Here is a 27542-nt window from a genome sequence, read left to right as displayed (position 1 = left end):
ATTAGTAATTTATCTCTGGGGGAATTTCCACCAATACAAGGCTTCATACTAGTTTAGATGAAGAAGTGATGTGAAGTCTGACTCAAGACCCACCCTACTCTGCCTCTGATTTGTGGTTGAGTTTGTTCTGAGGGTAAGCCAATCAGAGGTAGAGAGTAGAAGTGACATGTCAAATTTTGTTTCTCCACAGTTTAAACCTGCGTCAATGGTAAGAATGTGTCAATTTGAGAATAAAATGACATAACATTAGAGAAAAAAGTATTTTATGTATTTAAAATACACAAAATACAGGGTTTGAAAGTATTTTGATACAAATTACATCTTATTTTTCTCGGTCCAGCCAAATACAAATGACAAAATACACAAATGTATTTGAAATACGTATTTTAAATACATGTATTTCAAATACTGCCCATCTCTGTACTAAGTTGAACACCCTGTTGTGTGATGCAAGCGTTGCACCTATTTGTTGGATCCACTTTACACTGCCTCTTTAAACGGCAGAGTTTATATAGACGTAGCTGCTGATTGCGTAACACCTCTGATACGCCCACCAAACAAAAGACAACGCTCAAAGCCTGTTTTGAGCACCGTCCGTTTCGAGGAGACATTCGACCCCGAAAACGTAGCACACGGTGCACACCGTTTCGCAGATTGAACACACCCCTGGACTGATGAGGAGAATCATACATTGTAGGAGGTGCGCCAGTAGATGGCAGTAGTGCGACATTATGGATACAAGCTGCCGTTAAAAACCGAAGAAGAAGAAGAAGAAGAAGAAGAAGAAGAAGAAGAAGAAGAAGAAGAAGAAGAAGAAGAAGAAGAAGAAGAAGAAGAAGAAGAAGAAGCTATTTAATAACAACAAGATTAATAAATAGAGGAAGAAGAAGAAGCAGCAGCCGCTGTGGCTGTCAGAGCAGAAGAGTAGCTAGCTAATAAGTTGTACAAACTACACGCAGCTTCACGGGCAGGCGGATGGAGGAGGTCGTCCAGTCTCCAGAGTAGATTCATCTCGCTAGAAAGGTAAGATGACAAAAAACTTTGCTAATCAGTCGCTCGCTTGATTTAGATGAACTAGCATTACGTTATTTCTGCGAATCAGACGGTAACTCAGCACAGATATAACATTTGTAATTGATGCTTAATTAATGGCACATGTATTACCAATCTATTCTTTGTGGATTATGCCCTCCTCAATAATAGACTCCTTCCTCACATATTGTAGATAGGCTGTAACGTTTTCTTACAGGGACATGTGTTTCATTCAGACCCAGACATCTTGCTGAATGTGCAGAATACCTGGCCAAGAAATGAAATTACAAGTAGAATACAACATGCGTTTTATTCAAAATGAGCAAATCATAACATCCCCCAGCTGCCAACTCAACCAACAATTTTGAACGTTTTTAAACTCTAGAGAAACTCTTAGAAAAAGCAACGTGAGTGGCATGTAATAGAATTCATACAGAGTGTTTAGGGACATTCATAAATACATTGGTTATTGTGCAGCTCTAGTGTGTTGACAAAACTAAAGCCTTTCAGTAGCCTCAGAATTAGACTACTAGGTCTAATCACTCGTTGAACACTCAATCATAGTCTCAAAGGAGCACCCCGATATGGCTGCAGGCTCCATTCAAAATGGCCCTACTTACATGCAGCAATCACAATAAAACAGTACTTCCTTTACACAGGCTACAAGGTTGTTGTCCGTCGAACCCGGGCAATTTGTGTTCTTAAATATTGTGTCGTTTCCAACACCGTGCCTGATTGTAATCATTCTGTTCTTCCGCCTGTCTTTTCCATTGAAAATGGCCGTTGTTCTTTGATCCTCTTCCCAGTGGGCAAACTCTGCTGTGTCTATTGGTGGAAACATCCGGAGAACATAAATTACATGCTCTGGCATGACAAAAATGGCTTGGAATTGGAAACTACGCAATATTTCAGAACATGAATAGTTCTACTATTCATGTTGTGTAAGGTGTGCTGTTTTATTGTGATTACATATACGAAAAGGTAGGGCCTTTGTGAATGGAGCCAGAATAGTGCATATATGGCTTGCTATGCCAAAAGAGGCTGAGTCTCACATCGAGGCTAGCCTTTCAGTGGAATGGTTAACAGGGCCAGTACTGCCTACTCTAACAATATATCCCAGTCAGTCATATTCATCACTTTACATTGGTTGGTCAGACGTCTAACAAGTAAATGAAAAGAAGAAATATATGGGGCTGGTCTGGATGAAAGCAAGGGGCACAATAAGCCAACTGAAGGCAGAGAGCAGGCTGCTCCCACACCGTGTGATAAACAAACTGTTGTCCCTTATCATCATCAGACAGCGGGCCTCACACAGACCCACCCTGACACACAGCAGCTACAGATCCTATACAGACCCACCTTGACACATTGTGTGTGTGTGTGTGTGTGTGTGTGTGTGTGTGTGTGTGTGCACACAGAGTGAATGAAGACCGTAGTGGTTCTAGGAGGAGGGATTGGGGGTTTGGTAGCATCTTATTACCTCTCGAAGAGCTCCCAGGTTACCAAGGTAACACACAGACACACACACACGTGCACGCACACACACACACACACACACACACACACACACACACACACACACACACACACACACACACACACCTACACACACACACATTTGAAATATTTATTTATGTCCACATAAATACAAGTATGCAAAGGACATAAACAGTAATAGTGCAGTCAAATGCTGGGAGTCAGTCAGTTACATGAGTGCCCAGACGGCAACCACAATAATGCATACACATAAGAAACACACAGGATGATAACATGGCAGGTTGATATATAGTTATACTGTAATGCAAGATAGCGGTCAGTATTCACTTCATGGGTACAAAAAGCAGCGCCTCCTCAATATTGAGCGGCTGCTGATAATAGTAGATATTGACCAACACCTCGCTAACTGCTTGGCCCTTCTCTTTGGGAGACCATGCAGCCATCTGAAGGCCTCTCACAACCAGCTTATGGACATGACCCAGGCTACCAAATATGAAAACTAGAAGTTTACACCTGCTGTGAAATGGTCTGTTCTAGCTGTTGGTATTTCATCATCTTGGTTAGACACACCTACACACACACACACACACACACACACACACACACACACACACACACACACACACACATATATATATATATATATATATATATATATATATATACGGTATATATATATTACAAAAGTTTTCGGAATGGGAGATTGGCTGTTAGTTTGAGTACAGCTACTGCACACGTTAGACCAGCGGTTCCCAACCTTGGGGTCGCGGCCCTAAGTGGGGTCGCCTGGAATTCAAATAGGGTGGCCTGAAGTTTTTTACACCAGACACAATTTAATACAACCGAAGATGATTTGGGTCACTTGAGATCTTTTTTATTTTATTTTATTTCTGAGTTTAAAGTGATGTCAGCTTTGTTCTCTTGGGTGACACCTATGGCAATGAGTGGTAATTGCAGGTGACATCCAAACAGTGTTGCATTATGTGACATTACTAATGTCACATTAATGCCACTATATACTGCAAAGGCTTCCATCAATGGACCATAGCCTCAACCAACATTGTGAGTGACTGTTAATTACTTTTTTTAGATGAAAATCTTAGTCTCAGTTAGCTTAGCCAGCGTTAGGTAGGAATGGGATTGGAAGATTTTAGATAAATACATTGTCGGTTCAGCTGGTTGGCATGAAATCAAACCGGTTTAAGCTCGTACACGGGAACGGCAAAACCGGAAATCGACCCGTGTGTGTGTGTGTGTGTGTGCCCCACCACCCTTCTCTCCAGGTCATTCTATTGGAGTCCAGCGGTCGGTATGGAGGGTGGTTGAGGTCCACCAGGAGGTCAGATGGGGCAGTGTTTGAACATGGCCCCCGAGCGATCCGACCTGCTGGAGCGGTTGGTTCCAACACGTTGAATATGGTGGGTTATTTATACCAATATGTGTGTTTGGAAACTTGCGTGAGGGAAGATAGATACCCCAAGGATGTTTGGAAAGTTTGATTCTTCATGCAAATTCATTTGAAGTGATTGCAGACCTCATATTAATAGCAAAGTATGTTTCAGTCCATTTGTAATTACTTTTTTTTCTTCTAGAAAGCGTATTTGTATTAGGCTGTAGAAATTATTTGAACCTCTCTTTCTCTCTCTGAAATTTTTACTATTACTGAATTTGATATAGAAACATTGCAAACGGTGCTGTTATATAAATTATTGAATGGCCATAGAAATGTTGGTCCCTATCGTTGCATCGGCGCTGTTTCTAGGCCGAGCGCCTGGCGCAGCGCAAATCAGTGGGCGTGGACCAGCGCACTTGATATCGTCGTGCTGGCGCTAGACGCAGCCTCAACCATTACAACCACGCCTTTTAAGCGTAAAATTATGCACCGTCATGCTCATTGGATAACTGCAATAAACGAATCCCACGCTTGCCTTTTTAGCTCCAATTCCAGTGATCCCGCAAAACCAGACGAAAGCCCTTCATCCAGTCTGTCTGTCTGCATTATAGGCTATTATTCTGCAGTTTAAATACTGCAAGCATGTAAATACGCTACACTATAGCAAGATCAAAGTGAAAAGAATGTTCTAAATGCATCAGCTAGAAAAATATAGCCTATCCCTATATGATGAGATTAATTCTATATTGGTGAAAGTTTGTCCAGAACGATATCGTTTTCTCTCCCCTGCTGCAGGTAGAATGATGCACATAAATATACCCTACATTATGTAAAGTCATTGCATAAATGTGTTTTTATTGTAAAACTAAATGTGAGGTTGGGCCAAGTTATTGGAGCGGACATCACAGTATAGCACATGACAGTAGAAAGCGTTCCGCAGCGCGTTCCGCTGTCACTTATCTAAATCACGTTAAAACGACAAGAGATATATATAGGCCCAGGAGGACATATATGTTTCACATAGGGTGGTGTATTCATTTCGATGTTTCATTTGGTCCAATATTGAAATGTGTACAATTGCAGGTTGTGTTACCATTACACATTACGGTAATTTAGATCGACCTTTTATATCTATTTCGCCTCATTTGGTTGCTATTTAGTAGCGAAATGGAGAAGCACAATGCATGCTGGGACAGGCCAGACAACTTACAATTTATTTTTCCTATATGGGAAGTGTGTTGTGCCTGTCTAAGCTAGGGAGTCAGAGAGAGAGAGAGAAGGGTGACAGAGAAGAGGCAGAGCACTGGCGCACTGAATAGGCCTGGTTTCAGAGAGAGACAGAGAAGGGTGACAGGGGAGAGGCAGCAGAAGAGCACTGGCGCACTGAATAGGCCTGGTTTTTAAAGGCGCAAAGCGCTAAATTTAAGGCAGGTGCCAAGATATCAGTACGCCGAGATGTAAGGCCGACACGCCCACTTTGGCCCATTCTGGGACTGCGCCACGCCCATTCGGCCTAAAGCGCATTTGGCAGCGTAAAGCCATATTGATATCGTCCCAAAACAGGCGCAAGGCACGTTTTTTTGCGGTTAAGGCCCGTTTTAGTGCCGAAGGCCTGTGGGAGAATAGGGCCCGTTATGTGCAGCTCTTATCCACCTTATTTTTGAATGCCTCACTGTAAAAAATAATTGTGGGAACAAGGTCCGGTTTAACGTGACTTATTGTTGCAGCTTGCCATTTCCTTTGTTATACTCGGCTGCAGACCCGAATTATAAACCGGAAACTGGAGTACGTTATAAAAGTTATAAATATAGTCACGTTATAAACAACTAACCAACGCTGGGGGTCCGTATGGAAACAGTGTTACTCGAAATGGTTAAAAGTTAAATCAATTTGGTCATTCAGTGGCGTTTTACTGCCATGTAAAGTAACTATTACGCTAGCCGCTAGCATTAGCCACAGTAGCCGACTACCCACAATGCATTACGTTATCCCAGCACCCGAACGACACGGCTGTAGAGCAGAATGGCTCTGCTGTAAAATCCTCATAGACGTTTTTTTTGTCAAGTTAAAAAACCATAGACTGTAAAACAGTCTATTACACCGGAAGCTGAAGAAGCACCCATCAGGCATCATGGCAGCTAGAAATAAGGTGGATAGGAATGGTTGAATCATCATAGAAACGTTACGTGCAGTTTCTATAGGAATGGTTGAATCATTATAGGCCCCGTTCAGACTGCAGGCAAATCCGATTTGTTTCTCAAGTCATTATTTTGATTGCTTTCCCAAATCTGATTTGGGAAAGTGTCCGCAAATCCCCCAAAAATCTGATTTGGGCCAGTGTTCAAGTCGCATCTGTGTGTCCAGACTCAACCAGCCTATCTGCATGGGTTACTGTGGTAACGACATAGGTAAACAACTAGCTGCTGAAGGTGCTTTCCAACGCAGAAGCACGAGAAATGGCCATCATCTCTCGCCATCCAAACAATCGCGCTCGTGAAAAAGACAGAATTGCTCTCAGCGAGACTCTCCAGGCGCCAGGTTTATTATATATATTTATTATATATTTATATATACGCACTGAACACAACTACTTCCGTTTATAGTCTTCAAAATAAAAGAATAGCCTGTCCTGTACTGTGTAACACTGAACATGCAGTAGTGATGCGCGGGCTACCCAAAACCCACTGGGTCCCGCGGGCTGGCCCGCCCTGCAGGTGGTCTGGGTTGGCAAATTAGGAAAATATGGCGGATGCGGGCTTAGAACCTGACAAAGCAGCATTATTAAACTGGCTCCCACTCAGTTCCACTCAAAACGTGGCTGTCTATCCTCTAACACTTCTGTCTGACTGTCTCTGTCCAGGTGGAGGACCTGGGTCTTGAGAGTGAAGTTCTACCAATCACCTACAGTCATGTAGCTTCCAAGAACAGATATTTATATGTTAACGGTCAACTTCACAAGATGCCTTCGGGGATAAGGTAAGACTGTTTAGAAGATACTGGACAACTGAAGACACAGCCTGAAATATGTTTCACATCTTGATCTACATTTTGGACACAGTGACCTTTTTCTTTCCTTTTTTAATTTGTTTGGGAAAATAGTAGGATTGTCAATATGTGACAGCTAAACGTAGATAGTTAGATTAGATTAGATACGTGGATTAGTTACAGTATTTATGGAATTTGAGTGATAAAAAGGTTGTAAACATAAGTGCTGTGCATTCATGATGGCTTCAGAAAGTTCCAAAAAGCCTTTTGCGTCTTTATAGTGGGGTCACCTGGATCTGTTGTTGTTGTTGTTGTTGTTGTTGTGGTGGTTGTGTTCATCAGCCCAATAATTCTCCTGTGTGATCCCCAACCTTAGGCCTGGCTTTACACGGTGACACTTTCAGGCAACTAGTTGCAGGTTGGTTGCAAATTGCATGAATCATCATTTTCAATTTCATGCAGCTTGACATTTTAAATGTATTTTGAATTAAAAACATAATCTCATGCAGCAACATGTATCAGGTTTTCTTCTGCCACTGGCCGGCTACTTTCTTTCTCCCGGAGAGAGCCATCAGTGCACTAATAGCCTACTTATCAGCGTTTTGATTGGCTGCTGCATGAAAATAGTTTCACAAAGCGGATAGTTTTGCAACTTAGTTTCACCTCAGTTTCAACCAGACTAAGTTGCATGAGAGTTTCCATGTGTAAAGCCAGCCTTAGAGTTTGGCTCGTAGTCATCTCTGACAGTCTGGCTCTGACAGTCTGGATCTCTGTGTGTCCCTCTCTTCTTCTATCTCTTTTTCTCCAGTGGTCTTCTCACCACACTGCCTCCCTTCTCTCGTCCCCTCCTGCTGAGCGTCGCCATGGAGATGCTGGTGAAGACAGGAGACAAGGAGGACGAGTCGGTCCACTCGTTCGTCTCCAGGAGGCTGGGGAAGGAGGTGAGAGGAGGAGAGTAAATATCGTCTCTGCTACGATAATATGCACATTTTGTGAGTCAGATCAGAAGCCAAACCCCCAACCCCCTACATACCCCTCGAACCCCGACTCCCTACATACCCCTCCAACCCCGACTCCCTACGACATTCCTGTCCCCTAGCTATGGCCCCTTTTCCCTAGACCTGCCAGTCAGAACGCGGAAGTCCCGGACTTCCTGGTTCTTCACTGTTTCTGTTAGGGATGTTCGATATTGGCTTTTTTACCGATATCCGATATCCGATAATGTCCAACTCTTAATTTCCGATACCGATATCAACCGATACCGATATAAGCGGGCTTTTTTTTCACCAAAATTTCACGTAACAAGTTACATAATGTAGCTTAATGTAGCTGAAGAGTTTAATATATAATATGCATGTTGTGTTAAAGTTGTAAGTGTTAGAGAAGCGAGCTTGTGACCAGAAGGTCATCGGTTCAATCCCCGGGACCGGCAGGATAAATCTGGGTGGGGAAAGTGAAAAGGCAGCGCTTGCCCCTCCCTCATTACCACCACTGAGGTGCCCTTGAGCAAGGCCCTTAACCCCAACTGCTCCAGTGGAGCTGCTCAGTGGCCAACAGATCAGACTGTGGTTGTACTGGTCAGCTTCCAGGTATGAATGTGTGTGTGAATGTGAACAGGGCACTCCTGAAAAAGAGAGCATTGCTCTCAGTGAGACTCCCCCTGTATTAAAAAAAAAAAAAAAATATCGGCATGAAAACCGATACCGATATCGATTTTTTTATGCTAATATCGGCCGATAATATCGGTAGGCCGATAATATCGGACATCCCTAGTTTCTGTCTATGGGATTTTTGAATGGGTTTTTGCCGCGATGCTTCAAATAAGGTCTCTGGGCAACGCAAGATTAATCAAACGCGAACCAGTGTTCAGCCGGATAATCTTCACACATGAGGACCACTTTCATGAGTTTTGAAGCGTAAATGCGAGCCCTAGAAGTAAAAAGCTCGAGCTAAGCTAATCCAGAACTACACACTGTCGCATAGGCTTCCCCGTCACATCAGCACTCAACCTGGAGTGTTGTTGGATGTGTGCACTGATTACCTCGGGCTGAACGGGCTGAACCAGGTGAGGGAAAGAGAATTTCCGTGTTCGTCCTTTGAAGTGATGACGTTATTGACGTATATATCCCCATCGACTCAACAGTGTGGTCTCATTTAGCCGTTTGCTAGCTAGCCACCCTTTTAACGGCACGTAAAAGCTTCAAAACTCATAAAAGTGGTCCTCATGTGTGAAGATGATATTACTAAACACTGGTTCGCGTTTGATTAATCTTGCGTTGCCCAGAGACAGATTAGAAGCATCGCGCCAAAAACCCATTCAAAAGTCCCATAGGTGAAAACAGTGAAGAACCAGGAGTGTTAGCATCGATGATTTCCAGACTCGTTCCTGCGGCTCTCTATAGCCTTGTGCGGTATTAACTCATTCCCCGCCAGGGGTTTCTGACCATTTTCACTGATCTTCCGGCCGGGACCCACAGAATATTTTCTTCTGTGACTATGTAAACACCGAATATCTCAAAAGAAAGAAGAGAGCCTCTACTTTTCCGTTCTTTAGTTATCGACACTTGAATGTAGGTCGTTTTCACCGTCTCTCCCAGAAAGCCAAGAAAAATGCCTTTTTGTGCAGCGGCGCGAGGGAGAGATTCACCTGGCTCTCAGAGAGGAGATGTGGCCGGGCCGGGGAAGCTGGGGGTTCTGGAGCTCGATGTGTGGGTTCACAACAACGCGGATTACTAATCTAACTGACAGGAGAAGTGATTGATTGGCTGCCGTGTGAGAGCGAGTCAAGGATCACACTGGCTTGGAACAAACCGCTGGTTTATTGTGTGGCAACAAACCGCATTGACAGCTGATTGACAGGCTGACAGCTGACATGAAGTGAAGTCTGTACTACCGGTATAGAGCTCGCGTTAGGAGCACGCTGATAGCCTTAGCTTGTAAACAACTACGGTGGCTCGTAGTGGACAAACATCATGACATTGCGTAACGTTATAGCCCCCAGATGTCCGTCAATTATTGTGCCTGTTGACGAGCGATTTAAACACAGCGACAGAGCGATTCCAAAGGGTTGAATCGAGCGACAGAGAGAAAAATAAATATCTCGGTGTGAACACAGCTTTACACCAAGTAGCAAAATTCTCTGCTTGATTACTACTGAAAACACTACCGTTTTGCTACAGAACTCTACTGGTGTGTCGCGTCGTGCACCATTCCTACATGTCACTACATAGCCACTACTACACAAATAGGTTTTGTGTAGTGATTCAGTAGTACTTTTTCATCAGGGTAGTTCAGCCTGCTTGATGTTATTAATGCTCTGGCATCTTCCACCCTGTGAGTCGGTGACACGATGCTACTAGCTTACAAATACAATGTGAAATTTGCAGATGTAGTAGCTAAAGTGGCTTTTAAACATGAAGTCTGGATCATCTCTGGCTAGCCAGAGCAGGATATTTTCCGGTTTTACCTTTTTAAACATGAGGGGTCTTTGTTTAGAAACAGCTGGAAATGGTCAGTATTCTCTCTGCCAGTGGGCGGGGGGGGGGGGGGGGGGTGCGGGAGCATGCACGTTATTCCCTAGTTGTCATGTCGTGTGAGTCGTCGTCAGCGAATCTTTAACCAAACTCCATTCAAAAACATGCCGTTTCAACGGAGTCCATTCCGACCACGAGCGGTGGCAATGTGCCAAAAATGAGCGCTTCCGCCTTTGTTAGGCTACATAAAGCCGCCCAGTCAAAATAGTGGTCGGACCGTCGTCAATCACTGTGGGTGATTTGTTTTACAAGTGGCATTCAAGTCATGTCTGACTAGTTTTCAATGTATTTCTCCCCACAAAAGTTAGGCTAGGCCTATGTCTCACTTTCTGACATGGATCAGCAGCGCAGCAGTAAGCTGTCTCCTCTCCTCGGTGTGATGCACCGGACCTGCCTGCATAGCTGAAGCACGTTGGGATCCCTAGCTCTACCAAACAATTCAAAGCCGTTTGCAGCACTTGAGGAAACCGTGAGTTTGCTCGTTTAATTCGTTGATATAAGCGATTGCCCGAACGATTCATTAATTAATAAACTAGTGAACGTGAAGTGCCACCACCCGCCCACTCAGACATGATCGGGATTATGAGCTGCCAGTGTTTAACAGCAGCAGCGTTTCCTGGTTACATGCTGCCACTCCGACGTGCTGCCACTCCGACGTTCTGCCACTCCGAAATATCGGCACTCCGAAAGGGGGTCTATATTCCCCGTTTTTCACTAACCTCTCCCAACCCCCACGCCAAAGCTAAGCTCCCCCTATGCCTAAACCTAACCTCCCCCAGACCCTAACCCAAAACCTAACCTCTCCCACCCCACGCCTAAACCTAAGGTCGGCATTGCGGCTTCTAAGGTGAACGACCGCCAGTCCGAATGATGGAAGTTAACGTTCGGAGTGGCAGCATGTCGGAAAGGCAAAGGAACCCCGCGTTTCCTATTATGCGGATGTTACACCGGGGACCGAGGTGAATAAGATACGGACTCGTGGGAGTGCGCGTAGGCCGGCTAATTGTTGTTTAACATGCAGGCCAACCGGCTAGGAGCAGGTTATAATACGGATTCCACTGCATGTTAAGAAGTGTCTTAAATCTGTGAATGGGAAATTTCCTTCTTTCAGCAGATATCTTAGTTACAAGAGGATTGAGCTAGCAAAGCAGTTTTGTGTTTATATATGTGTGGTATTTTTATTCAGTTTGGGAAATCACGATTTCTAGAAAGCATTAGCTCGAGTTGGCTGGCTCTGACTCAACGGGACTCAAAATTGTCTCTTGTTACTAAGGGTCGGGGCCGGGCTACTTGCCGGAGTAGTAAACTAGGTTTCATTACACAGGAGTCTATTGATGTGACTGTTTTCCAGTTATTAGTCAGACCCCAGTCTGTATTTCCAGAGAAATGGAGATAACTCTAGCAAAAAGCTTTTTTATTATATTTTGAGAGCAAATTGCATCACAATATGAATACATGTTGATTACCGGTATATCTTTTATTTTGTTGGTAACCATTGTATAATCACAATATCACACTCACCGTCATTGCACCTAGAGGACTGCAGCACTGTCAATAATGATGGTTTTGTGTTTTCTCTCTCTCTCTCTCTCTCTCTCTCTCTAGCTAGCAGACATCGCCATAGACAGTTTGTGTCGTGGTGTGTTTGCAGGCGACTGCAGGAAGTTGAGTGTGCGCTCCTGTTTTCCTCCTCTCTACAATGCAGAGCAGCGCAGAGGTTCTGTGGTGCTGGGCATGCTGCTGGGCTCAGGTAAACACCAGTGTTGGGGGTAACTCATTACAAAAGTAACATATTACATGTAATATATTACTTTTAGCAGTAACTTAGTAATATAACGTATTACTTAAAGGATTTCAGTAATATTATACCAGTTACTTTGTCAAGTAACTCAAGTTACAAATTGAGTTAATTTTTTTTAAATCAAACCACATATTTAAATAAAGATCCAATCATTTCCTAATCAAACTGTGTGTTTTTATGCAAATAACCACTATAGATGACAACAACAAAGGAAAAGAATAACATTTAGAATTTTGGATTGTTTACACTGACTTCAAGGCGGTTGACATTATTTTTCGGGATGGTTCCGGGGCAGCGATGTCATTCTGCTGCTGCTGTTGTTTTAGTGAAAGTCATGCAAAAGTAGTGTAATAAGTAACAAGTTACTCTACACAGAAAGTAATATTGTAAAGTAACGTATTACTTTCAAATGAAAGTAACTAGTAATATGTAGTCTATTACATTTTGAAAGTAACTTGCCCAACACTGGTAAACACCAGCTCAATTACATTACATTTAATTTACATTACACGGCTTTTCGGTGTGTCTCGGCCCGGCCTCCACTCTCATATCGTTGTGGGTGTGGGAGTGGGGGCCAGGCTGGGCGGTGCCGGGGCTCTCCTTCAATGGCCGAGGGACGCCGGTAGGTCAGAATAGTTTAGGCTAGGCTGTAGATTAGCCTTGGCCGTTATAGTGTTTTCAGGCTAAGATTAGATTAGATTAGGTCAGGACATGGCAGACTAGGCTGTAGATTCATTAGATTGAGATTCCTTGTGTGCTATTTAGTTCCAGGTTAAGGTTAGAGTAGTCAGAATGTCTGCAGCTGTTGCTCGTTTGGCCTGGCCGCTCCGCTGCCGGTTCTAATGTGCCGCTTCTGCTGCGGGGTGGCTGGACGAAATGAGTAGCAGCTGTAGGGCTGGGCGATAATCCAGTACTATCGTTTTTTGTCTATTCAGTGGCATCATATCGCCAGGTAATTGTGATAATTGGATTAAAAAAAATTCTTTGCTTATACAAACCATATTGTGATATACTAGGGATGGCAAAAATACCCCCCCCCCCCCGAACGACAACCGGGGCTCATTAACCTACTGCTGCCAATCATCTTTTTGTCCCTTCTATTCTTGATGGTGCATTTCAGGTCTGGCACAGAAAAGGGCTGATATTGTTTGACCATCTTTTTATTGATAATTCCTTTGCCTCTTTCTCCCAATTGGTGGAGACATTTTCCATTCCCAATGAACACTTTTTAGTGAGGCGGCATAGCTCAACATATGAGACCAATTGTTCATTTTGGGATACAAGCACCACATTTTGCAGATGTGTTCATAGATATATTCTGAACAAAACTGAATATGCGAAATTTGCCACCTGGCGGCCATTTCAGACATTTTCCAAAATGGCCATCATAGATTTGTCAACATTTCCTATCCCATTGGACCCACATGCAATACCAGACATAATATAGATCCTAGTAAGCCTGATAACCGAATAAAAATATGAATTCAAAATTATATGGACTTTTACAAAGTAATTGGTAGGGGTGTCACGATATTTCATCGCACGATATACCACGATATCGAAACGTCACAATATGCGTATCGTCAGAAAAAAATTATATTGTTAACTCATTGAGTGCCAGCCACTTTTGGAGAACGGACGCTCCCTGTGCCAGAGTTTCAGAGCTTTTTTCAGTGATTTCTCGAGGCCCACAGAATATTGTGTGATATTACTATGTAAACAATGAACACGCAAAAAGAACGATGAGACTCTTTTCTATCATCAGCAAAAACAGGTTTATTGATATCATTTTCCGTTCTTTAGTTATCAGCCGGAGAAGATAGCTTGATTTAACAAAAAAGAGCCTTTTTTTTCTAGAAGCTGAGATATTGGCCCTTTTGTGAAATTAAACATTTCAAACACATCACTGACTCTGAAGCTAATGTCCTGCTGCCTGGGTCTGTCTGGGTGTTGTGTGTTGTGTGCTGCTCTGCGTGCCCCCCCCCCCCCCTCCCACTCCTCAACTGCACACTCCTCCTTATGGGAGGTGGCTCTCTGCTGAGTTTGCTCTGCACTGTGAAGGGTGCGCGACCGTCTATGTGCGCGACATCCAGCTTTTTTACAGCTTCCGCGTGTGTTTGTCACCGGCTCCTATGCTTCCAGTTGAGAATAATAACAAATCCACGGCTGATCATGCGAATTGGCTGTTGCAGCGGACATGGAGCAGCTCAATTGTGGGAGCAGATTGGCTGCTGCTGCTGTAGGCACATCTAACGTTAAAACGCTTCATGCATATCGATGCATACGGATGCGATGCGATTTCCGTTTCCCCAAAGACTTATTCTCTGTTTTTCTCTGCCTTTCTGTTAACCTGGAGAGCACTGTCGCCACCTAAGGGTTCTGTAAAATAGGTTATAGACCTCCAATAGCTATAATAGTTGTACAGGAGATGCGGAAGGCTTTGATCGACGTCCCACCGTCAAAAAACGCATTGGACGTCGAAAGACGTCCGTGGCACTCTACGTCACTATTTAATTGGACGTCGAAAGACGTCCATGGCACTCAATGAGTTAAAAAAAAATGTTTTTTTTTTTTTTTTTTTTTGCTCCTGAATAATAATAGAACAAATTTAGCAGAATCAACATGCATGAGTGAGGGGGTAGACTACTACTGGCATGGCAAAACAGCTCAAGGGGTACATAAGATTACATAAGTTTAGGGACCATTGAGCATGAGTTATTTAAGAAATAGATTGTATACTTTATTTTTCTTTCACCATGCAACAAACATTTAGTTTGTGACAGTGTGACACATTCTATTGCAAGAGAAGCATTATCTTCCATGTTGTTTTATAGTTATTATAATAACAATTTCCAAAAACAGCATTTGTTTTGTATTTTGTGTATTTCAAATGAAAGATTTTCCAGTATTTTCCCAGGGCTCCCTTGAAAAGTGGTTTCGATTTCAATGGGACTCACATGGTTAAATAAATGATAAATAAATACATAAAAATTATTTACTTTTGTTAAAAAGAATATTGTTAAAATATCGTATCGTATCGTTATCGTGAACCCAATATCATGTATCGTATCGTATCGGGAAATTAGTGTATCGTGACACCCCTAGTAATTGGTCATTTCATTATATTATGTGTGAAAAAGGGGAAAAGCAAGCACACTCACAAAAAACAGTTGGTGGGTGCACGGCTCAAAATGGTCTATGAAGGAGAAGAAAAGCCAGCACTCTCAAAAATGTCCTTTTGTTAATTTAATTGATTTAATTGAATTGAATTGCCATCTGCTTCAATTAAATCAACAAAAGGACATTTTTGAGAGTGCTGGCTTTTCTTCTCCTTCATTATATTATGTGTGTACATTGTAGGCTTATTAGTGTGTCTATTCATTTTGTGATGAAAGTGCCAAATTTGGCACAGAAATAGCTTAATATATATAGAAGACATCTGGATATTGGGGCATTGCAGATGAGCATTTTTATGACCATTTTCCAAAATGGCCACCAGCCGTAGCTCAACATATGAGACCAATCGTTCATTTTGTGATACAACCACCACATGTTGCAGATGTGTTTATAGATATACTCTGAACAAAACTGGATATTGGGCCATCACAAATATGCCCCCTGGTGGCCGTGGCAGACATTTTTCAAAATGTGCGACCAGCGGTTTGTCAACATTTCATATCCCATTGGACCCACATGCAATACCAGACATAATATAGATCCTAGTAAGCCTGAGAAGCAAATAAAAATAGTCATTCAAAATGATATGGACTTTTACAAAGTAATTGGTCACTTCATTATATTATGTTTGTTTGTTTGTTTATTTATTTATTTAAGAAAAGGGACAATGCACATTAATCAACATGAGCACGTGAGTCCATCATGTAAATGTGCCAGATTTAGCCATACAGGCTAATTTTCATCTGCAGTCCCTGGCAGGTTGATGTTATATGTGAAACATTAACAAACACATGCGATAATACAGAAGACATAAGTAGACAAAAGCATATAAAAGAAGAAAAGCACAAGCAGATTAATAGCATATAAAAAGAACATGCATGAGCACATATAAAAAGAACATGCAAGATGACATTAGCATAGATACAATACATGCCAGAGCAACAGCACATAAGCACATAAAAACAGACAAAAGCATATAAGCACAATTATGCAGCCCCTGGTTTACTGTAAAGCACGGACAAAAGCACAGACAAAAGCACATGCCCTACAAAGCAGACGAACAATGACAAACAACAAAAAATGCTATCCTGGAGTATGGATGCATGTTTGATTGTTCAATAGCCAATGTTTTGTACATGTGTACATGTAATGTGTGTACATTATAGGCCTATTAGTGCGGCTATTGTTCATTTTGTGATAAAAGTGCCAAATTTGGCACAGAAATAGCTTAATATAGTAGAAGTCAACATTTCTTTGAGCCAGTAGGCTAGGGGTAGGGGTAGGGGTAGGGGTAGGGGTAGGGGTAGGGGTAGGGGTAGGCTAGGGTAACGTCCCCAAGATTAGAAGTACCGTCCCGTACTCTTTACACACAGCTACTAGGAACACGTACAGACTTTGGCTGCGTTTCCCAAAAGCTTCTTAGCGCTAAGAAGCTTCTTAGACCCTCCTTAAGGCTCCCGTAAGAAGCAAACGCGTTTCCCGATTGCTTCTTAGCCTAAGATGATCTTTCGTTAAGAAGGTTTTGTAAGAAGGGTCTGGGGCATTCTTAACACCTTCTTAATGACGAAACACTGGCAGATCCAGCCGCGTCAGGCAAAAGGAGATACTTGTGTCCACTGTTCCTCTTGTGTTTTTCCCTTTTTCCTTTCTTTCATGCACCCTTTAGTGTTTAAAGTTGGGGAACACTTGAAAATCTCCCCTGTATGTAATATGGTTACTTGTGTTTTAAATGTTTTAGGCTATATTCCTCTAATCAGAATGGATTCCTTTTATAATAAGAATGTTGTGGATTTATATAGCACCTTTCACAGAACCCTTCTTAAGAGCCTTCTTTAGCGATGTGTTAAGAAGGCTGTTAAGAAGGCGTTTGGGAAACACTTCTTTGGAGCCTTCTTAACTCCCTTCTTAACTCCTTAAGAAGCTTCTTTGTTGGGAAACGCAGCCTTCATCGTTGTGTTACTGCAGTTATGTGTCGATACAGTAGTTGTGTGCCTGAAATCCTGCAGGTCCGAGTCCTGTGGTCCGCCCCGGTCGTCTGGCCCAGAGATCCAGTACAGAGTCCTGGGCTCAGTGGTCCCTACGCAGGGGCCTGGAGTCCCTCCCAGAGGCCATCACTCATTACCTAGCACAGAACGAGAGGGTGGAACTTCATAGACATGCCAACATCACACAGCTCTCTCCCTGTGCCTCAGGCTGGCAGGTTAGTGAGTACACACTGAACACACACTACACTTTTTTCCCCACTAATTTAAAGTCCCTGGAAACCAAAATCCACAAAAACCTTCTAACTATTAAATGTAGGGTCTTATGTGAGTAATTGTGTGCCTCAGAAAGTAGGAGACATTAGTTTCAACCCAAAACCCCAAAAGTCGACACTTTTCTACAAGGTCTGGATTTCCACTTCCTCATTGAAGAGAGCGGTGCGCGCGCTGCTAAAATGCATGATCTTATCACGTAAGATTTAATCGAATCACACACACGCACGCACGCACGCACGCGCGCACACACACTGACACACAAATGAAGGTATTAAAATGTGTGTGTGTGTCTGTGTATGTGTATGTATGTGCGTGCGTGCGCGTGTGTGTGTGTTTCTGTGTTTGTAGATCCACTTGGAGGATGGAATCATATCAGCTGACCACATCATCTCAGCTCTGCCAGCTAAAGGTAAATACTGGACTGAAGCTAAGGACCACATCCGCCCCTTTCATCTGAACTTACAGTGGTTATAAAAACGTCGTACACCAAAATTTCAAATCAATGTAATTTGTAGCACAAAAAAGTAGAAGAATAAATATGAAGGGAAGGGAGGGGGGTGAATAGGGGGGGCACGGTGGCTCAGTGGTAGAGCTGTCGCCTCACAGTCAGAGGGTCCTGAGTTCGATTCTCGCCTGGGACACTGTGGGCGCTGTGGTTGTGTTCCCCCCCATATCTTCAGTGCCTACTGCCCAGGTGGGGTATCTCGTCGTAAGGGCCTTTCTCTCTGTGTGGAGTTTGCATGTTCTCCCCGTGCTCCCCCAGGGGGTTCCTCCGTATATAACCCCCCCACTAAAAACATGCAGAAGATCAGATCGTCATCGTCATCCGACCAGTGACGACAACATCCGAAGTTGGTCCCCGGGCGCTGTACGAGAAAGCGACCACTGCTCCTGGCCTGCCCCCCGGAGGAAAGGACATGCCTGGATGGGTTAAATGCAGAGGACACTTTTCACCAGCCACCGTCAGCATGAGTGTTAAGTTAAGTTAAGTTATCCTTTATTTATCCCCTTGGGGAAATTCATCCTCTGCATTTGACCCATCCTCTACTAGGAACCTTCCTAGAACTAGGAGCAGTGGGCAGCCGCAGTGCAGCGCCCGGGGACCAACTCCAGTTCTTTTTGCCAGTACCTTGGCCAGGGGCACTGACAGGAGTATTAACCCTAACATACATGTCTTTCTTTGATGGTGGGAGGAAACCGGAGCACCCGGAGAAAACCCACACGGACACGTTGTGGCCGCATGCATGTATTGTGGTGTTCGTGTGACAATAAAAGACGGGCTTGTCCCGTTACGAGAGTAGAGTTACGAGAGTAGAATACTTTTTCTACTCAAGAGTTTCCGGTAATTGCCAGTCTTTTACTGGTAAAATCAGTTTAAGTCCGACGCATTTAAATCTCTCCGGTCACAAAGTCTGGTGTGCACACAGGACTCTGTACGCCCAGGGACTACAGATGCAAATGAGCTTTTAGCTATTTCTGGTGCAATATATTTATTGTGTACTGTCCCTGCTCAAATAAACAATAAAGATAAAGATAAAGATTTCCACGACACATGTCCTCCCTCCTCCTATCAGCATCATTCATTACGGTAGCGCGGCCACGTCGTTGACATAGTGCTGCAGCTGTCAGTCACAGCCTAGGTGGTGCTGCTCTACTAGGAAGCTAGCCACCCTGTTACACACCCTTATCTGGATTCCCGTTCCTAAAAGTCAGAGGAGGTGGAGGAGAACCCGGAGAACCAAGTAAGTTACGCCACACAATGTTCACAGTTACCTGTGGTAAAGCGAGGTGAACAGACGTCGCTGTGAGGAGCTGGCTGAAGGTTTCTCCTAACTATCCACACATCTCTGTCATCCTACTCTCCTACCTTCATGTCTGGGAACAGCAGAGAGAGGCATACAAAGTCAACCCCGGGGGTTTCGAATTTCTCCCATTTGTCCGGGACATTGAAATGGTCGAGGCCAAATGAGTTAAAAAGTACAAAAAAGGCACGCACATCTAGTGAGGGGTTAAAACCAGGTGCAGGACCGAAGTGAAAATAAGTAATAAAAATAGAGTCCGCACACTGGCAGCTGCTCCCAAATATTTGTATATCTGAGGAAGGGCTTTGCCCGAAACATCACTTTTTTGTGGTCAAATAAATATTTGGGAGCAGCTGCCAGTGTGCGGACTCTATTTTTATTACTTCTCTGCCAAATGAGCAAATGAAAACAGGTGTAGTATATGAATTGAATTGTGTTCCATCTTGGCCCCCAGCGCTCTCCTCGGCCCTGCCCTCGTCCTTTCAGCCCCTCATCCAACAGCTACGGGGCATCTCCACGGTAACGGTTGCCGTGGTCAACCTGGAGTACGAGGGTTCCATCCTGCCTGTAACGGTGAGAACTACGACAGACAGGACACACAAAACAAAAAACACTGCCTGTGTTTCAATTGTGTATATAGGGGTTGAAAGAGCTATCCTTTAGGGTTAGGTACATACACATGAGGATCAAAACCCTATCCTTTTGAGCCCCAGCTTTCTGTTTTCAGGACGGGACCAGGGCTGCGTAAAAATTGTGTTTGATATTTGCTTTAAATAGTTGCATTTAAGATTTACTATCGGTAAAATATGAACTGTGAGCAGGTTGAAAACATGTGTTGTATGGCATCTAACAGCCATTTAACATCTAATGGAGCACTTTATAATCCCCCTGCCCAGCTACCCCACACACAGACTAACATGTAACCCCCCACCCCTCCCTCCCACACACACACACACACACACACACACACACACACACACACACACACACACAGGAATTAAATGGGGGGGGGGGGGGGGGGGGGGGGGTTTAGGAGGGGGGGTAAGGAAAGGGAAAATAAACCATAACCAAAAAACAAAACAATAAAGGAAGGTGAGTTACACCTGCTGCTCGGCTGGAAGCCTCTGAAGGCTATTTAAATATGAAAGAAAAAGTTCCCATATGTCAGTACATTTTCCAACAGCACCTTTTAGTGAGAACTTAATTTTTTCTAGTTTAAAGCAGCTACGAGCAAGATTTTCGATTGTTATTAAACAGTATAAATTTAATATCGATGCATCACATCTTACCTCTAATAGTAGACGAGACCAACGCAGAGTAGTCTCGCTTTAACCCAGAGTGAATGGGCCAGTGTTGTCTTGACGATTAGTCTGTCTGCTGCCGGGGCAGATCAGGAAGTGAAATGAAACGGTTTGCGGCAGCCACTTCGGCCATAACCACAAAATTACAAAATGACTTCCAAACAAACTGTTAGAATATAACGAGAGATGTTTGCGAGAGTAGCAAGCCCCTGCATGGCGTTCTCCTTGTTTATGGTCTGTTGCTAGGCAGAGCGAAACGGTTGAAGGCAGGCAGCTGCCGTAAACCGTTTCATTTCACTTCCTGGTCTATCCGTCCCGCCAGATGTGTTTGTATTCTGTATATGTCAAGTGTAATGGAGGGTTTGGTTCTCAGGATTCACTTTGACTTGTCACCATGGGGCATCGGTCAGGATGCAGATAGATAATGAGTGTTTAAACAGGTTTGGGTCCAGTTGAAAGTATTTATTGGTCCAGCAAACAATATTTGGGCAATGAGGAAACACAGGAGGAAAACACAGGAGCTGCCCTTTAAATGCTGGCAGACACAAAAACCTAGGATTAGGAAACAATCAGATTTAGCCCATGTAAACTAAGGGTTTAAAGTTGTCTATCTAAACTACAATATACAAACCAAGAATTAAGGATATAGGATAAGAAATAATAAGGATCTAAAAACTAATAAGAGTAAAACATAGTTTATCTTACCGGTACCGTGCAGAGTGCAGACTTAAATAGGAGGGAGGGAACTCAGGTGAAATGAATGGGGACAATCAGTGAGGGAACCAACAGGTGAACAAAATAACTCATTAGTGAGGAGTCAAGCTAGAGAAAGTAGTGAGGTAAAGGAAGTGAACTGGGTGAAGAGAGGAAGTGGAAAAACTAAAAGGAATCTCCAGAACATCAAGTATGATAGCTTGTTACAGAATGAGGTCAGTGAGGCATGTCAAGTTGATGATATAATTTACAACCATTTTTATTGACTCAACAGAAATGTATCCACTATATAGCAGGTGAATATTGATCAAATAAGGTGTACCGGTAATAACCACAGTATATCACCCAATCACTTTTAGCCAAGTCAAAACATGTCTTTGACCTTTGACCTCAGTTCACAAGGTTCAACCAGGAAGTCAGTATGCTGCTTCCACCTTCAAAGTTACAGGGATATACAGACTTCAAAGAAATGTCACAACATTTCAACACAAATATTTTCTAGTAGAACGTTATGATGGTCAATTTGAGAATTGATCAAGAGTCAGGTAAAAGTCATGGAAATCACTGTGGTCTGAACTGTGTAGTGCTCAGGTTTTATGACTGCATGTATAGGATCATGTCATTTACTTGATGATGTGACAATAGTGACTATCCTGATAATATTGTGACCTAAGTAAGTTACAATAATGATGTTATTACAACAACGTGTGTGTGTGTGTGTGTGTGTGTGTGTGTGTGTGTGTGTGTGTGTGTGTGTGTGTGTGTGTGTGTGTGTGTGTGTGTGCCTTTGTCATCACCCTGTGCGGTATTATATCTTCTTTGTATGCATTATTGTGGTCGCCAATTAGGCACTCTTGTATCTGACCAACTCCCAACATCTGATTGCATTACTAGTGTTTATGTCCTTTGTACTCTGTATCTATGTGGACATAAATAAATAATTTAAATGTGTGTGTTTTCATATGTTGATATGTTGGTGTCCCTAGGGTTTTGGTCACCTGATCCCCTCATCAGAAGATCGAGGTGTACTCGGGGTGGTCTATGACTCGGTCCCCTTCCCTCAACACAACAGACCTAATGGAGAGTCTACTAGACTGACGGTACACAAACAAAAAAAATAGAAATACCCGCACACTGGAGCAACTCCAATATATTTAATTCAACAGCTACTGCAAGCTTTCCACCCACACAGGGGTCTTCATCAGGCAAATGGCATGAGGGAAGACATAACAGGTATATATGGGGACAAGGGCTGATGACAGTACATTAACGGCAGCTGCCGTTAGTCAATTAAGCCTAAAGTACATAGCCAATAGCAGGTAACCAGTGCCTTAAAACGACCTGACTGCGCGGCCAATAATATAGGCGCAATGAGTCGTTTTTTCACACACATACAAGTAGCCTACAATCCTCAGTAATTGCAATAAAATACATAGAAAATATGTACTATATGTACTCACTGAGCTTACACTACATTTCCTTATGACACTTCTTTAAGTTTTGTACTGAAAGGAGAGATTTTGATACCATTTCTCTATCACAGAAGTGCCCAGATTCTGTCCTATGAAGGGCCAAAAATGGATCTGGGTGGAGGGCAGTGGGCCAAAGATAAATGTTGAAAATGTATTCTATCTTCATTTACATTCTAAATCTACAATACGTTTTCAAAATAATTAAAACACTACTCTTTTATCTGTTGAAAATGGCCAAGCCAGTTTTTCCCTGTCCAAAATTTTGCCTAACTTTGGAGCGTTGTTTAGCCCCGTTCCCGACAATGCGTTGATTGGTACTAATAGATTCCTTAGGTCTTCTAGCTTTATGGTATAAGTATATTCACTCTAGCTTTATGGTATAAGTATATTCACTCTAGCTTTATGGTATAAGTATATTCACTCTAGCTTTATGGTATAAGTATATTCACTCTAGCTTTATGGTATAAGTATATTCACTCTAGCTTTATGGTATAAGTATATTCACTCTAGCTTTATGGTATAAGTATATTCACTCTAGCTTTATGGTATAAGTATATTCACTCTAGCTTTTTTGTCAAATCCATGGTGGGCCAAAACAAAGGGACCACGTTTGGCCAGCCATGCTCTAACATGTCCCCCAAACACAATGTCTTTATGATTGAACAAACAATATGAAATGTAGTGCCTCACCCTGGTCTCCTAGGTGATGATGGGTGGAGCCTGGTTCCAGGAAGTCTTTGGGGCCCCGGAGGAAGTAACTGAGGACCGTCTCCTAGCAACAGCTACTGAGGCAGTACGCCGCCACCTGGGAGTGACCATGGCACCGAGCTGGAGCAGAGTGGCTCTGCAAAAGGTATCAAAAGTCTCCACAAGCCCAGATGCCAAGTTGACTTGAAAAATGCATCATTTACACCGTCTTTTTAGCTGAAATCTTCACTGTAGCCATGCATTAATGTGCATTGTCCTGTCTAAATCAACAATAAAGTAAAGTAAGTGCTGCAGGGAGGTGGCCGGCGGATACTGTCGCCCGCTATTTTTCAGATAGAGACAGAGAAGAGAATTCAATTCAATTTATTTATTTGTTCGATAGGGGACAGGTGTACATTAATGAACATTAAAAAAAAATGTAAATGCACGACAATTGCAGTCACAAGACTGATTTCCATTGTTAGTCCCCCTGCCAGATGATACAGGCTTAGAGTCCTGATAGGGGTAAAAAAAAATAACATAATGCAACTAATACATATTTAAAATGTAAACACAATGCAAAGTGCAAGTATGCAGAGATATACAATCAGATACTAAAAACCTGAGTTTACATACAGCTAAAATGTAGCTGTATGTTAGATAGAAGGGCATCTATCTTCTCGTCTCACTATCGGGAATATGGCAAATAGGCCAATCTCCCAAAATGCTGGCGTGTTCCTTTAACTCTACATGTGTTTCCAAAGTCTTGACAAAAGTATGACTTTTGGACATATTATTGCCAGTCCTTAGATGAATGTAAATGCGCTCTGAAACCACACGGGCTTTTGGCTGCATGGAGCCACTCAGCGAGCTCGCTGTGCGCCCAAAGGTCAACTAGGTTGAACTTTGAGCTGTGATGAATACACGTTGCCATACGCCAATGGTTCTCAAACCTTTTCACATCAAGAACCCTAAACTGACACAAATCAGACCACAGAACCCCATCTGATAAGATTTTGTCCCAGGATCCCCCATCTGATAAGATTTTTGCTTTTAGATGTTTTATTACAGAAAGTGTATGAAACCCATGACACAAATAGTCATACATTATGTCATTGTGTTACTTATGGATGGAATTATAGTGAAAATAAATGATTCTCCTTTTTGCTGGGGACCCCTGGGGTTCCTGGATTCCACTTTGAGAACCATAGAACCTTCGAGACTTCCCCTGAACAACTAGTCAAGGGCCTTAACTCTTATATGCCTCTGCTGGCGACAGCCAGGTCCCGAAAACATAATGCTTCCGGCCATGATGGCCGGAAGCATTATGTTTTCGGGTTGTCCGTCCATCTGTCCCATTAATGTGAATGCGATATCTCAGGAACGCCTGAAGGGAATTTCTTCAAATTTGGCACAAACGTCCACTTGGACTCAAGGATGAACTGATTACAATTCGGTGATCAAAGGTCAAGGTCACTTTGACCTCACAAAAGATATTTCTGGCCATCACTCAAGAATTGATACTCAGAAATGTCATACAAATGTCTATGAAGTGATGACATTTTACATGATGATTGAGCTGAATCTTTCAGGAAGTGTAAAGAGCAGCCCTGTGGGTGAGCTAACAGCCCATCATTTTTAAATTAGGTAATTAGGGCCGACAGGAAATGGGCAGAAATGGCTGATTAGTGGCCAAAATGACTGAAGACAGGTTCAGCACCATGGAGAACTCCAGAGTGGAGGAGCCCACTTGTGAAGATCATCTTGTCCCGGGCACAAGGAAGGCTGACGGCAGCCCTGCCTATTGTCATTGCAATATTTAACAATGTTATTGCATATCAAAGGATCTTCCTCATATCGTGTGCAGGTCTAGGTGTTACGGTTTAACGAGTGACCCTGTAGCAGTTGCTACTGCTGCTGTAACGCCAGAATTTCCCTACGGGGATGAATAAAGTACTCTATCTATCTATCTATCTATCTAACTGGCAACGGACCTTCGTGATGCGTCTGCTCTGCGGTTGTCGTAGCGACAGCTGTTGAACTACTGCCCAGGTGGGGTATCTCATCGTAAGGGCCTTTCTCTCTGTGTGGAGTTTGCATGTTCTCCCCGTGCTCCCCCAGGGGGTTCCTCCGTATATAACCCCCCACTAAAAACATGCAGAAGATCAGATCGTCATCATCATCCGACCAGTGACGACAACATCCGAAGTTGGTCCCCGGGCGCTGTACGAGAAAGCGACCACTGCTCCTGGCCTGCCCCCCGGAGGAAAGGACATGCCTGGATGGGTTAAATGCAGAGGACACTTTTCACCGGCCACCGTCAGCATGAGTGTGTTGTGGCCGCATGCATGTGTTGTGGTGTTCGTGTGACAATAAAAGACGGGGCTTGTCCCGTTACGAGATTTTTTTTTTTTTTTTAAACAAATAGAGAATATGTAGCTGTCCTCCTGCCTCAGTTTAGTTTTCATTACAATGTCAAAACATAGCTACAGTATGTATCTGACTCATCTTTGGAAACGTGTCACGTACAATCAGTCGCATTGTTGTTGTTGTTGCAGGCCCAATGGTTAGAGAAGCGAGCTTGTGACTGCAAGGTCTGTAGTAATGGAAAATAAATAAAATGCTTTGTTGATTCATCAATAAATCAGTTGCTCGTTGAAAATGAATAAAAGAGGATTTATTCCATGAAAAAGTTCCATCTGTACAGATCAAATCTCAAAGTATTGTGGCCAGATTCAAAGCATCTCTGCCCACTTATACAGAACTTCCAGCCCCCTTCCGGTGGCTGGTGTAAAATTCCATTAGCTCACAGAAGTTCAACCTTGGTCTTCTCATAAGACACAAGACAATGTTCTCTCTCCCAAGGAGTGCTCTCCCGTGGGACAGGGAACCGCATAAATGCTGAGTCATTCCAAATAGTTCACTTGAGAGACGTCTTAGAGAGAACCATAGATCATTATTGAACAGAGTCAATAATGATCAACAACCAGTTGAATTGTCCAGTTTTTCGCTCCGTAGCTATTTGTGCAGGGATCATGTCTGCCTCTTCCTTTGTGTACGCTAAATGGTACCATTGACCCCCCATAGGCTGTTATACAGATTGTGGCGCCAGCTAAGGGGAAACAAATATTTGGACCTGTCCTGAATAAAACAAAGGCTGCAAACTAACATTCTAAGTATGTAAATATGTTGGATCAGAGAAGTGACTCCACTTTTCTCTTGCCAGGACTGTATACCTCAGTACCATGTGAGACACTGGCAACGACTAGGTGAGTTAGGTTTAACATTTACACTATAACTTAGTGAATTTAATTGAATTTATTAGGAATTTCATAAAAGTATCACATTTCAAAATAACACATCATTAAAAAACAACATGACACCACAATTTTATAACAATAGTTATAAAGTTATGGTAGTTTCTCAAGTTAAATATTGTTTTTGTGTGTGTGTGTGTGTGTCTAGAGTCCATACACGGCTACATCAGAAATAATCTCCTCCCCCTGTCTCTGGTTGGCTCCTCTTATGACGGCGTATCTGTGAATGATGTCATCTTCAGTGGACAAACTGCTGTCAAGGGGCTTCTGGGAACTGGAGTGTGATGGAGCTGACCAATCAGAGCTGAGATTGTGACTGACAAACGAAGTGTTCCACCTCAGCACAGCAGTGACTCTCTGAGCAGAAAAAAATGTTGATCCAGTCATATGTTTGAATGTAATGTGGTTGCTGTGGCTGTGTGTTGCCTGGGAGAGGTGACAGCATTATTGTTTCTATTGAAACTGTAGTTGCTATTGCTACTAACTTATTATTTAATAATTTACAGTGTGTGCTAATTGCTTATAACACACTGAATCAAAACTAATAAAGATATAAAAGATGTGTAAATTAAA

General features: G+C 43.0%; 1 protein-coding gene across 2 annotated transcripts; it reads left to right on the top strand.

Moving 5' to 3' along the window:
• The first annotated feature begins 884 nt into the window (after nt 1–884).
• On the top strand, nt 885–27534 carry ppox (protoporphyrinogen oxidase). Of its 2 annotated transcripts, XM_083662779.1 has the most exons (13): nt 885–1023; nt 2451–2539; nt 3813–3947; nt 6783–6898; nt 7716–7848; nt 12046–12190; nt 17425–17618; nt 18025–18085; nt 19933–20051; nt 22480–22593; nt 23669–23818; nt 26879–26921; nt 27118–27534. In XM_083662779.1, exons 2-13 carry the CDS (start codon nt 2456–2458, stop codon nt 27252–27254), a joined length of 1431 nt encoding a protein of 476 aa, XP_083518905.1. In that variant the 5' UTR covers nt 885–1023; nt 2451–2455; the 3' UTR covers nt 27255–27534. The 2 variants fall into 2 exon arrangements, with proteins under 2 accessions (XP_083518905.1, XP_083518906.1); XM_083662780.1 differs by lacking the exon at nt 885–1023 and having other exon boundaries at nt 2416–2539.
• The last annotated feature ends 8 nt before the right edge of the window (nt 27535–27542 follow it).

This window comes from Poromitra crassiceps, assembly GCF_964638095.1.
Source record: "Poromitra crassiceps genome assembly, chromosome: 29".
NCBI classification, from domain to species: domain Eukaryota; kingdom Metazoa; phylum Chordata; class Actinopteri; order Beryciformes; family Melamphaidae; genus Poromitra; species Poromitra crassiceps.
Note: the sequence above shows the minus strand (reverse complement) of the source record. Positions and strands in the feature narration are given on the sequence as shown.

Excerpts from the sequence above, each read along its gene's own strand:
- ppox (XM_083662779.1), top strand. The coding sequence starts at position 2,456 with ATGAAGACCGTAGTGGTTCTAGGAGGAGGGATTGGGGGTTTGGTAGCA. Across the intron at positions 17,619-18,024 it reads CCTGTGCCTCAGGCTGGCAG|ATCCACTTGGAGGATGGAAT; the intron begins GTTAGTGAGTAC and ends CTGTGTTTGTAG. Across the intron at positions 20,052-22,479 it reads GTTCCATCCTGCCTGTAACG|GGTTTTGGTCACCTGATCCC; the intron begins GTGAGAACTACG and ends TGGTGTCCCTAG.